Source organism: Pyrgilauda ruficollis, unplaced genomic scaffold (genome assembly GCF_017590135.1).
Source record: "Pyrgilauda ruficollis isolate IOZ18807 unplaced genomic scaffold, ASM1759013v1 scaffold53, whole genome shotgun sequence".
Lineage (NCBI taxonomy): Eukaryota > Metazoa > Chordata > Aves > Passeriformes > Passeridae > Pyrgilauda > Pyrgilauda ruficollis.
The window spans coordinates 2,947,361-2,959,780 of NW_024526933.1; the positions used below are offsets into that span (position 1 = coordinate 2,947,361).

A 12,420-nucleotide genomic window follows, 5' to 3' on the forward strand; every position below is an offset into this window, starting at 1 on the left:
CGGGACGAGGCTCCTCCGTGCGGGGCTACCCGGAGCTGCCGGGCGCGTCCCTGTGGGCACCGGTGGATGCGTGCGGGGCCGCTCGAGCGCGGCGGGTCTCTGCGGGAGCCGCGCCCTGCGCGCTCTCGCCCGCGGAGATGGTCGCAGGCCCTACGGTAGGAGCGGTCCTGGTTTCCGGGCCTGGCCGCGGTCGGGTCTGCCGCGGCACGGGGTGGAGCCGCCGGTGGCACGGAGCCCCGCGCCGGGCGCGGGACGATCTTGTCCCCGCGCTCCGTGCGGTGCGCAGCCGGCCCGTGCGCGCCTCCCGCCCTGCCGGGCGGGCCTGCATCAGCCAGGGCTGCCGGGAGCCCTGGGGGCCCCGAGCGCTGCGGCTCTGCCCCCGCTGCCCCGCCGGAGGGACAGCCCAGCATGGGCACTGGGTGGAAAATACAGCTGTTGGGATAACATTTGCCTCATGTGCCGTACGACTTGGCCTGCCCAACGTCTGTTTGACTTAACGCTCTGTGGGTAGCAGTTTGTTAACATTTGGGGTTTGGTTTTTCGTTTTCTTTTTTTCTTCCTTTTTTCCTTTTCCTGCTTTTTTTTTTTTTTTTTTTTTTTTTTTTTTTTTTTTTTTCCAGGAGATAGAAGTAGATATGAGCTTGAATGTCGTGTTTCTTTGTAGGTACCAGTTCGACAGAGGTCTGAGAAATAGGTTGCACATCAGGGTGGGGTGGTGTTTTTCTTCTTGTAAACTGTTTTTCTTCAGTGTAAACTGCTTTCAGGCACCAAGCTTTGCATGAGATATTTAGAAATCCTCAGCTGGATGAACTGTTGTGGTTACTTAGAGCAATAATCTTGCAATAGTATATATAAGTGGAAAGTGAATTCCTTTGTACCTGTATGGTGTAAAAACACCATGAAACTTCTGTATGGCCTTGTGGTGTGAATGTTGATTTTTGTGTATTAGTTTTTCCAGCATTCGGAAATTAGCTCATTGTATTCCCATGAATGATGTTTCTTTAAAGAAATATGTGTCTGCACTACCTTTATAGGTCATTTTCATAAAAAAGCTTCTCTGTTTTGCAGGTAGCTTTCAGTGTGTATTTTGTGTAACCCTGAGTGACTGGATGTTGCTGATGGGATAGCCCCACCTTTTGGTTGGTCCTTCACTGAAATTATACTTACGACCAAAGAGTTTTTCTGGAAGTTATACCGCATCCTGTGTGTTGTGAGTGCAAGTCTGTGTTGGAATATCTTTTAATGTCTTGGGCTGGGGAGTGACAAAATAATCTCCCTTCCAGAAGACTTTCATATTTAATGTCAAGATAATTTTAACACATAATTTCTGATGTATCAGTTCACTACTGTGATTTTTTTTTAATACTAGTATAAATTAAGCAAAATATCTTTTTCAAAAAAAGTTTCATTGAAAAAAAAAAAGGATTCTGTCTTTATTTTTTTTCAAAAAGGGTGGAAATTATCTTAAACCAAGGAGCAGTCGTGGTGTGTGAAGTGATACCTGATATATGTTTGTGTGAAGTGATACCTCATCTCAGGCTTAACTTTCAGTTCAGGTGTTGGAGGTGGCAGTGCTCATATTTTAGTTTTCATGTTTAAGAACATCACAGATTATTTTCCAAATTTAAGCTTTTGAGCTTGAAAAATATTCAGTTGTCTTGGCAGAAGATTTGTATTAGTTATCTTACTGCTGCTAGGAGCAGCTTCCCTGAAATTATGTGTAAGAAGCTACATGTAAAGAGAAAAATGTGAAGGGCTCTGTGAAGTCCTTTTAGCTTACAGGAGGAGTTTGCTATTTCACCTTGAGTTTAGGTTTTAGTTTAGGAAAGACATTCAGCTTTTCACTCAACAGCTTGTCAGCAGTGTGTCACATGATTAGAAACTTTGCAGTCTTTAGAATTCATGGTGATACTCTGCTAGACACAGTTGGGGATCACCTGTTTTTTGGCTCTCAGTATGTTATTTGAAACGTCTCCTTGAATTCCAGTATCTGTGAGCTGCTTGCTCTTAGGAGATTGCTCCCGTGATACAAATTGCTAATGTTCAAAAGCACTGAATGCTAATCAAATCGCCCTGGCTCTGGAGTATAACTGCAGTTACTGAAGTGTTGAAACTCCTTAAAGAACTTAGAGGGGAAGTCAGGTTTCTTGGAGTGAGTGTGAGAGTGCTGAACAAGGCAGCTGCTTGTGTGAGTGCTTAGGAGAGATTTATAACAGCAGTGTATCTCTGGGTATGTTTTCAGGCCCTGCCACTGTCCAAAGCTTAACTGTCCAATATCCTGTGCTAAGCATCAAGAAGATTATGAACTATCCAGTGTGTGTCCTGGATACATGGGTGATTCAGCATGGTTTCCATTTGGAAATGCAGTAACCATAGAAAGACTGCAAGTAGTGGAGAGGAGGGAGCACCCAAACATCCTTCCTTTCTTTTGCAACAGCTGCAGAGGCAGCAGTCCTGCAAATGTCACCCTAAAACATTTATTATATTACAAGGCACATAAAAACTTCCACTACATCCTTTATAAGACTTAAAATTACTGAGAAGCAGAGTGCCCAGGCATTGCATACTGGAGGTAGGTAATAGTGTTTTAATTGTTCCAAGTGTAATTCATAAGCTAAATGGTACAAATCAAAATTTTGAAAGGAAGAACAGTTACTGGGAGTATTATGGGTTGTTATGATTGTGTTTCTGCACACCAGTGAGGTTTGAAGTGTATTTGAGTAGATAAATCTGCAACATGGAGCCATGGATTTTTTTTTTTTTTTTTTTTTTTTTTTTTTTTTGTTTTTTAAATCTGGATTAAAACCAGGATTGCACGTTTGCTTTATGAAGTTAGTGAACTAGGAAGTTTAGATCTTTGAGTTGTTTGTTTTTTTTTTTGTTTTTTTTTTTTACAGACTGACCTTAACCATCAAGGCAGTGTAACTCAAAGGAGTAATCACTGGGTTATGTGCTAGAAAGCACCTCTGACATTTACCACTGTATTAAGCTTTTCCAATAGCTGGCAAAAGTTCCTAGGTTTCCAGTTCTTGTTCAGTTCTTGGTGTAGGGAAATACCTAATTTCTGCTATTTCTGCTGTTGTTGTCCTTTTCCTTCTGGCTATTTTTATTGCTTCCTCCTCCCTACCCGTGCCATTCACCTTCTACCTGAGGAAAGGGTTATGCTGGCTGGGCAAGAAGTAGCTGACTTTTGCAGTATTTCTGTCAGCTTAAATCACGTAAGCTTTGAACGTGATACTATGTGACCCCGATGACAGCAAGTTTGTCATATCTTGAAGTAACCCTATCCCTGCAATGCTAGTAACTTTCTAGGAGCTTCTTTCCAGGCAAGAAATAAAGTACTGGTTTTATTCCTTTCCCAGCGAATGCTTTTCTTGCTTGCTTGCTTAGTTTTTTTGGCTACTTTTGTCAGACTTTGTTTCTGCAGTCAAGTGGTCTGGTGCTAATGGCTGCATGACATAGTTGGCGACTTGCTGTAAAGGACTTGGGTGCTTCAGTTGTCTGTGAAGTTTTATGTATGTCATTTTGAATGTCTGATTACAGGCTGCAGTTTATCTAGTCACGTCAAAAAGTCGGCACTTTGCTATAATGCAGCAATGGGTAAGCTAATCAGCTGACTTTTTTGTTCCCTCCTATAAATATTTATAGTAAATGGCATAAGGGAAAGGCAGTAACTGCTTTTCAGAAGTATTTTTTCTGTGATGAGTGAGGGTTGTTAGCCTTTTCATTTTGTTTTAGATTTATGAATTAGGCTCTCTTCCACCAAAAACTTCTTTGTTTTTTTCTGCTTAGAGGACGTGGTAGTCATTAGGTAAGGGACTATTTTCTGCCATTTCCACATAAAGTCTTAAAATTACATCTGGAAGAAATAGTTTTTCTACTATCTTGAACAAACCTTTTCTCATGGAAGAAACACTTCTAAGGTACTTTTAGGTATATTATAATACTTTGATGACACAAACTTTTTCTACTGCTATATATGCTATATATTAAATCTTAGGAACAGACAGCTCTTCAGTGTGTACTCAGTGCCATTCCATCCTATTTTACAATTCAATTTAAAAAAACAGCTGATCCTGATAATTGACTCTCTCTGGGCTATTGACTGGGACTTTAATTCCTATGAAACAGCATTTGCTGTAGGGGTAGGGCCAGGGGTGGGGAGGAGTGTCTGTTTTTGTTTTCCAGTGCCTGTAAAGATTCAGGAACTGGGCTGGGAGTAGTCTACTTCAGGAAACAGATTCTCCGTACCATATTAGTTATCATTCTTTCATTCTTTCTTTATCATTCTATCAGTCTTTATGTATATGGTTCTGTTTACTGGATTGTGATTGAGTACAATGTAGTGTTTGCCAACTTGAAACTTAATTGTGAAGCTGGAAGGATTTCCCCAGATTTTTAGTATGGTTTGTAGGCAACCAAAGCTTTTATGGATTGTTCTGTGGCTTGAACTTTTGGAATATAAAGTAGTTTGTACAAATAACTCTGCCATCTCCAGATAGTTTGTGATATTTCTTTTACCTAACATTAAGTATCACGTTTTTATTAAAGAAATTGTTCATGTGCAGTAACTTTACTAGTTTGTATGCAATTAAAATAGAACTGCATTCTTGGAATAAAACCCAAAAAACAATCCACAACTAACCATTTTTTTCAAAATTATAGTTTGTAAGTTGTCATTTGAGACACTAAACTTGAAAACAATATGGTAGGTATGAAAGAATAAAGGATTAAATAGAGGAAGGAGCTACTTAAGGTATAATTGCTGGTACTTTTTGCAAAGGTGCAGTTCTCCTTATGGTGCAAGAGGATGAGATGGGGGAGACAGCACCACTGTGTTAATAGCAGTGGCCATTTCTTACTGCTGTCAAAGGAAGAGTATTCTGCTGTCCTGATGAATAATTCTTTTGTGTAATGCTAGGTAACATACTGCTCACTTCTGTATAGTGTGTTTTTTATGTGGTTTTGCCATATTTAGAATGCTGGTTATCGTGGTGTTTACTACTCTCTACAAGCTTTTTGGCTAGGTTGCTGTTGCTACAGAGACCATGACTTGCTTCCATGTGTTGCTGGTTATTCTAAATTTTTAACACAGAATATATTCCTACAAGTGTGAATTCACTTAGGTAAATAGCCTGTTCTTGCAAACAATTTACTTCAATGTTTAAAAACATAAACCACAAGTGGTATTTTGGAATTAAGATTGCCTACAGCACAAAGAATGCAAAAGTCTTTTTATATGGTTTTGTTTAAACAGACTTATAAGTACTTTGAAAAAGAATGTTTTGACCCATGAACAGCTTCTGAGACTTGGGGATACATGAAATGAGGTAATATGAAAAGTGCATTTGCTTGTGATTTAATCTGCACTGAACTAGGGGAACACACATGTACTTCTGTGAGAGGTAGAAGTGCTTTTGGAAGCCCAGAATGTAACCAGCTTCAGGGTTTCAATAGGTTCTCTTCTGCCTAGCATTTGTGACCTTTTACATAATTACGTGTTTTCTCAGTTCATACCTATAGTTTTTCTATTTAATTTTTAATGTATTGCATTTTGACACTATTCTGTCACCTGTGATTTTGTACTTCTTCCTTTTTCTGTGTACTAGTTTGCTTCTTTTTTTGTACTGCAGCGTTTACCAAAGGTTTTATTCTGCTACTTACTTGCAGTGTCTCATAAATAAGTATACATCAAAGCAATTACTTAGTTGCTGCAGACTTGTTACTTTTTTCACCTTTCAAATCAATAGCTCCTTGATAATCAAAAGTGAAGTCTGAGCTTTGGCTTTGAAAATATTTTGGGTTGCACCAAGATTTGGATACAAAATCAAAACGTAGAGATATATATATGTATAGATGAACAGTCTTACAGGTTTTTTGTCTGTTGTGGTAGACAGACATAAAAAACTTAAATTTTGGTTTTTCTCTTGAAAAGTATAATTTGATATGTGGTTTTAGCAACTCCTGGGTTTATGATAATAAGATACTGTGTTTTAATATGTACTTAACAGACTCAAGAAATATACCTTGCTGTATAATATTTATTAAGAACAGAAGTTTCTGGAAAATAAAAACTTAATGGAATGTTGTGCAAGTAGAACAGATTCAGTAGTATTGATAAACTTTGTATATCAATACTTGGTTTTGATTTTTCTAGTTTCCCTTGGAGAGAACTGTGTTTTTTGAAATGTAATTACAAAGCATTTTGCAGAAAGATCCTAGAATTAGCCATGGAAAATTTCAGACATCTCTGGCTCTTTGAAGTAGTCTATTTTCTGGTTATGGGGTTTTTTGTTGTTGTTGGGATTTTGTGGTGTTTTTTTAAAAATTATATGGGTGGGTTTCTTGTGTGTGGTAGTTTGGTCTTGCTGGGTTTTTGAGGTGTGAGAGGCTTTTAAGTAAAGAAAATGCAAAGGTACTTTAAATTTTATTAAAATTACGTTTGTCCTTCCAGGGCAGGCATGTTCTGTGTTAAAGTATTTGGGTCAATTGAACATGTGAATTCTGTTTATGCAAACTGAGAATGTGCTTCAGCAACAGAGAGATTATCCGTTTTTCCTGTCAGAGAAAGTTTTAATAGCAGGATTTTAGCATGAAAACTCTCCATGGTTTTGAGAGGTAGTATTTCTGCCAGTTTCAATGAGAAAGAAAAACCTAACGTGAAAGTAGAGGTGCTATTGGTTAAAATGAAAATTTTGAGCCTCAGATGTGACATTATTGTGTGTTTATTTTATGACAACTTCTTTCAAGTATGATGTTATTAAAATGACAACAGAAATGCGCAGCATAAACTGTTGTAATGGTGACTGTGTTTTGTCTTCCTAGTGTCTAACTTAAACCTTCCTCCTTTCATTTTAAAGCAAATGTATTGCCTCTTGACATATCACTGCACACCCTTGTGGAAAGTCCCTATCCAGCTTTCTGGTAGGCTCTCTCTAGGTGCTGGAAGGCTGCTCTAAGGTCTCCCCAGAGCCTTCTCGTCTCCAGGGTGAAGAGTCCCAACTCTTTCAGCCTCTTTTTGTATAGGAGAATTGTTCCATCACTCCAGTCATTTTTATGGCCCCCTTCTGGACTCGCTTCAGCAAGTCCACATCCTTGCTACTTTGGGACCCCCAGAACTTGTGTCAGTAAAATCTCCTCTGAATCCTGTTATGACATCTGACCAGAATTATTGCTGCCTTAGAGTGGCTGGGCATCTTGCTGTGCATCTAGTACATATACATATATAGATATATACTCAATATTCAGGAGGATGGAGTTTGTACAAGTCCTCGGTAGGCACTCCCAGTAATGCCTAATAGACACATCTGAGCATGAGGTCTGATTGAAACAGTGCACATTCATTCCTTTAGCCATTGTTTTGAGCAAAAAAACCTGCTTTGTGATGGTCCTTGCCATTTGGTAGTTTTGTGGTTAGAGTATTTGTCCAAGAACTAGGAGTTCCACGGATTCCATATTATTCTTAATTTTAGATTTTGGAAAATGTCAGAATTTCATATGAAAGGTAAATGCTGGAGGGGATATCCTCTTTGCTTATGAACTTTGTGAGTGAGTGTCAAATTTTCTGGGTATTGAAAATCTGGATCAGCAGGCAAGGTGACTCAGTGACAAAGAATTCACCTAGGAGTGAGGCAAATATGTGCTTTTCTGAGGAGAAAGGAAAATGTGAAAATTGCCTGTAACTTCATGCAGGCCATATAATTTATTGTACTGTTGATAGCATTATTAGAGTAATTATTACAGTGCAGCTTTCTGGTCTTGTGGAGACTGCCTGTTTCCCCTGTCTAGATGGGAGGATGAATGAGATAACATTTCACAGGCAAGGTGGAAAGGCAAAGGGAGATTGCAGAGAATCCAGCATTTATTGGTTTGGAGTTCTACTTAGTCAGCACTTCTTGCTCTCCCCTGCTTCCCTCCAAATTGAAGTGCTTTCATTCAGTTGTTCGTCCTTTGCAAGCAGAACTGATGCTAATTTTTTGTCTGCTCTGATATCACTGAAAGGCAAGTGGATTGCTTAAAATACATGTAAATTCATTCACCTTCTGCCTTTAGCTTTCTATTAAGTGTGTATTCAAAATAAGGATAATATTAAAAGTTTTAAATTAATTTGGAAGGGGTTTTTTTTTGCATTACCTACTCAAATGTTAAAGAGAATTTTTTTTTTTTTCTTTAGAATGCATAGATATCCCACCACATCTCTCTGGATTGCTGCTGTGTGTATTTATCTCTTCATTTTTTCTTGCTCCTTCTCATCTGTTGTTAATTTTGTTGGGTTTTTTGTTTTGTTTTTTTTTCTTGTGCTTTTTCTTTTTCACTTGACTTCTCCCCTTGACCTGAGCGTCAGTAAGCACTTTAATACTTACTGACATACTTTGTGGTGAGTTTAGACAAACAAACTAAGACCTTGCAGTTCAAGATTGTTCAGCTTAGTAGCTGGCTCCACTTGCGCAGCAGTTCAGTACACAATAATATATAGACACTATTGGCACTGGCAGACTGTTCATCATCTGCATGACAGCAGGTCCTACTTTTGCTGGAAGCAAAACAGCTCTTGGTTACTTGAATCCAAGGGTCTGATTTCCACCCAGTAAGACCAGCAACATGGCTGGAAAAATCCAGACTTTGTAATTCATGAAATTGTCAGCAATGGGGTGGACACAGCTCTTCTCTTGTAACTTTTTGTTTTGTTTAAAGAATTTCAACATACTGTTCACCTGAAGGGTGCGTGGACAAAGCTAAGACACCTGTTAACTTGAGTCAAGCTGGAATTCTTGTGAAAAGTTAAGCATTTTCTTCCTGGCTGCTGGGAGAATATTCTGCTTTCAGGTAAGTCTGGAAATAAGCCTGTTTCATACTTCATCTGCTTTAGGCTTTTAGCAGTGGAGTGGAATTTACCAGTAATAAAAACCTGATTATTTTTATGTGCTGAACAATAAGGATTTTTGAGAGCTTTTGCAAATTTCTTTGGGGAGAAGGGGATGGGGGAGGGGGTGGTGGGTAGCTGTATGTGTGTAGTTGGCTGAATTTCTTGCCTGCATTTCTCAATTCCAATGTTCAGTTTCTTTGAACATCCATTTTCTCCTTTTCTGTCTTCTACCTCTAAATTTACCACTGAGCTCTTAGAGGACAATTTTTTTTTTTCACAGTGGGAGTATTTGTCTGTCACTCATAGTACATCTCAGATGGAAGTAGTGGTGCTCAGTTAATGGTCCTGTAGGCTGCAACCTTAATTGCTTGGAGGCACCATTTGAGGAAGCGATGTGCCCTGAGGACACTATGTCCTTAGATGGATAGGAAAATTGAATCCTTGGCACGATATGGTTTCTGTCCAAGGAATGTATTGAGGCCCTGCTTAAATAAGAACACCAAATACTCCATGTTTCTCGCTGTGCCTCTAGCCTTAGTTGTTCTATAGATACATGAAGTCAGAAATCAGTATGTTGTGGCATCTCATAGTGTTGTCAAGTAAGCTTAAGAAATGTATTTACTGGCTTCAGCAAAAACTTTACTTGATAAAATTCTGTCATTGGCAGGAAAATAATGTCTAGTAAAAGACTGATACAAGTCTCTGTTTTATTGTAATCAGTCTTTCTGAACTTTGGTAGACCTAAATAATAATGCAGAATCACACTCCATACTTAAAAAGCAACAGTTTATTTTAAAAGTTGGATCAAATAGTGTGAAGGGAGAAGAGCCTGTGACATTGTGTAGAAATACAATCACTGTGAATTAACTTAATTTAGCATTTCTAGTAAAGTGACATTCAGTATGGTGTCAGCATTTCATCTCTAAAGAACAAAAGATGTCAATAATATGTAGTTGTTTAATATCTTACAGGTTGTCAGAGATGGTGATTTGAAGAATTGTATTTCCGATATGAACAAAGCAAAAGCATCATCTGAAAAAAGGTAAATTTAAAACTACAGTCACCTCTTAACATCAAGCTATTTGAGACCTGTGAAAAAACAGTCTTTATCTTGGTAAGAGTATCTTTATCTTCTTAGTAAGATAAATGAAATACAAATTGTGAGTCTCTAGCTGGTGTCCTGAAACACTGAGGGAGTAAATATTGCTTAACACAAAGTATCTTCACATTTAATAAATAACTTTTTAAATCTAAATTTTCAGTTAATGTTAGACATGTTCAAATATAAAATACATATTCAATTTAATTGAAATTTTAGTTGATTTCATAATTTTATGCACATATTGGTAAAACAAAAAGTTTTTTCTACTGAAGGAATTAAAGACATTTATAATACTCTATAAGAAGCCATGAGTTTGTCTTAAGATGTCATCCTGCAACAATCTTGCAATCCAGCACATAGCTAGGACAAACCAAAGTGGGATGCAGAAGATGTCAGGTTGAAAAGATGTGTTTGTTATTTTCATGTGGACTTGTCTTAACTAGCATTTGAGAAATTTGTGAGATTCTCTGGAAGGCTGTTAAGCATCAGGAAACAATTTAAAGGCTTTCAATCTTACTTTTTTTTTCTTAAGCTAGCACAGATTAAACCACCTTGTTAAATCAGATTTAAAAAAAAAAAAAAAAAGGAAAATCAGCAAAATTGGGAATTCTGGCTTCAGTCTTAGTTTTCTGAAGTACTAGTTATTTTCTGTGTGAGGAGGTGAATTTTTATGAAGAACATACTCTGCTGTGAATTATGTTGTATGTTGGGATCTATTTAATATTTGACTTTAAATTCTTGTATGTAGAATCATCCTTACTTTTGCTGACTTTGGATGGAACAGGGTTAGGGTTTATATCAGGCCAGTTTTTCCTGATTTTGTGAGGGTTAGATCAAAAGAAATCGTAAAAAAACTCTATGTTTTGTTCTTGTGGTAGGCTAGCCCCTTAGGCATTATGATAAGCAAAGCAAGCTCTCTGTCAGCAATGAGTATTCTTGAAAATTATAATGCATAAAATCTGCTATCACAAAGAATATTAGGTGTTTGTGAAGTTGCTACTTAAGTGCCATTTATTCTTCTTTACTCAGAGACAAAATGAAAGTTTCCATGCCTGCAATTCAAAACAGTTGTGCCCTAAGTCATGAATAAGTTATGGTGACTCTGTGTACAGAGATAACTATGAATAATCAGAAGTATCAGCTCTCTAATGATTACTTGATAACTGTGGAAGTGGTTGAGGGAAAAAACCCAAAACCATAGTTTGAAATTATTTGTGTTGGAATAAAATCCTAACAAGCTTGTGAGAAGCCTGCCTGTTTTAAAGGCTCATGGTAACGTGCCAAAATGCAGATCTGTTTACTGTGGGGGAAGAAGGAACTCCCTTATACATCTGTGTGCTGGCTGACTGCAGCTTCAGGGGAAGTAGGTATAATTGAGAAACCAATGGCATCCCTCATTTGACTATTGTATTTTGTAAGGCTTCTTGCATGGTCAGTAGCTAAAATCCATTCTAAGATAATTGAATTTTTATGAGCATCCATGGCTCAGAGTTATCTTTCTCATTGTGGGTAGACATGTAGAAAGGTACAATGATGTGTTTTAGCATTTGCATAGTGAAAGTGGCATATGGTGGGTAATGAAGGATTGTGAATCTGTCGCTTCTTCATTATCAGAGTTCAAATGCTTAAGTCTTTTGGAAGTGAAAGAAGTGTTCCTGTAATGGGGAATCTCTCTTTGAGAAGATGTTTTCTTGTTGAGGAAGTTCTCTTTCAAATGTGAACCCGTTGTTGAGGTAGTTCTCTTTCAAGTGTGAAGACCTGAAGTCCTCTGTTCTTCACTTTCTGGGCATGCTTCCGTATTATCTACTTGTGGCTTTCCTGACCAGAGAAAGAGGAAATCCACAAAGCTCCCTGGTTAGCTAGAGTCATGTTCTAAGTTGACATAAGGACAGGGGTTCTTCCTTTGTGCATGCAAAGTGGTGGTGTAAGGGGCATTTTGAACTGTAGCATTTCAATGTGGGATGAAGAAAGAGTTTCCTGCCTGTGGAGACATGAAGTGTACCAGATCAACAAAGCCTGGTAAACTTGGCCTCAAGATGCTTAAAGAAAGTGTAAATCTGTCAGAGAATAATAATTATTGGTTGTCTTTGGACAGAGTAGAGCACTGAGTGGAGACAACATCAGTGGTAGTTGATGACTGTCAGAAGGAAATGGTGCACAATTTACTTCTGGATGTGCTCTCTCTCTTTCTGATTACAGCTAATGGTGGCAAATATTCTAGTTTTTTACTAACGATCTGTAAGAGAGGCATGTTGTTGAAGTTATGGTCAACTTGAAGCTCGAAAGGCCCGCAAAACTACTGGAGGACCAAATTATTTCAAAATACTCTTGTAAAATGCAGAAAATGGTTAAGAATATTTGATGGAAGTATGTGCAAGATACTGTGCTTAGAGAGGCATGTCACTGGGACACATAAAGGACAGTTGCATTTCTAGTAAGAAGTGCCTGAAAT

The 12,420-nt window shown here is 38.2% G+C and overlaps 1 protein-coding gene across 9 annotated transcripts in view; it reads left to right on the plus strand.

The window, feature by feature from the left end:
- The first annotated feature begins 11 nt into the window (after positions 1 to 11).
- AGTPBP1 (ATP/GTP binding carboxypeptidase 1) overlaps positions 12 to 12,420 on the plus strand; it is a 62,260-nt gene continuing 49,851 nt past the window's right edge. For 4 of the 9 annotated variants that reach the window (XM_041480720.1, XM_041480726.1, XM_041480727.1 and 1 more), the window contains exons 1-3: positions 12 to 155; positions 8,695 to 8,826; positions 9,838 to 9,908. In XM_041480720.1, coding sequence (XP_041336654.1) covers positions 9,877 to 9,908 — 32 coding nt within the window. In that variant the 5' untranslated portion in view covers positions 12 to 155; positions 8,695 to 8,826; positions 9,838 to 9,876. Of the gene's footprint in view, positions 156 to 1,068; positions 1,211 to 2,242; positions 2,573 to 3,358; positions 3,601 to 8,694; positions 8,827 to 9,819; positions 9,909 to 12,420 lie in introns of those variants that run through there. The other 5 variants (XM_041480722.1, XM_041480723.1, XM_041480725.1 and 2 more) reach the window with 5 other exon arrangements.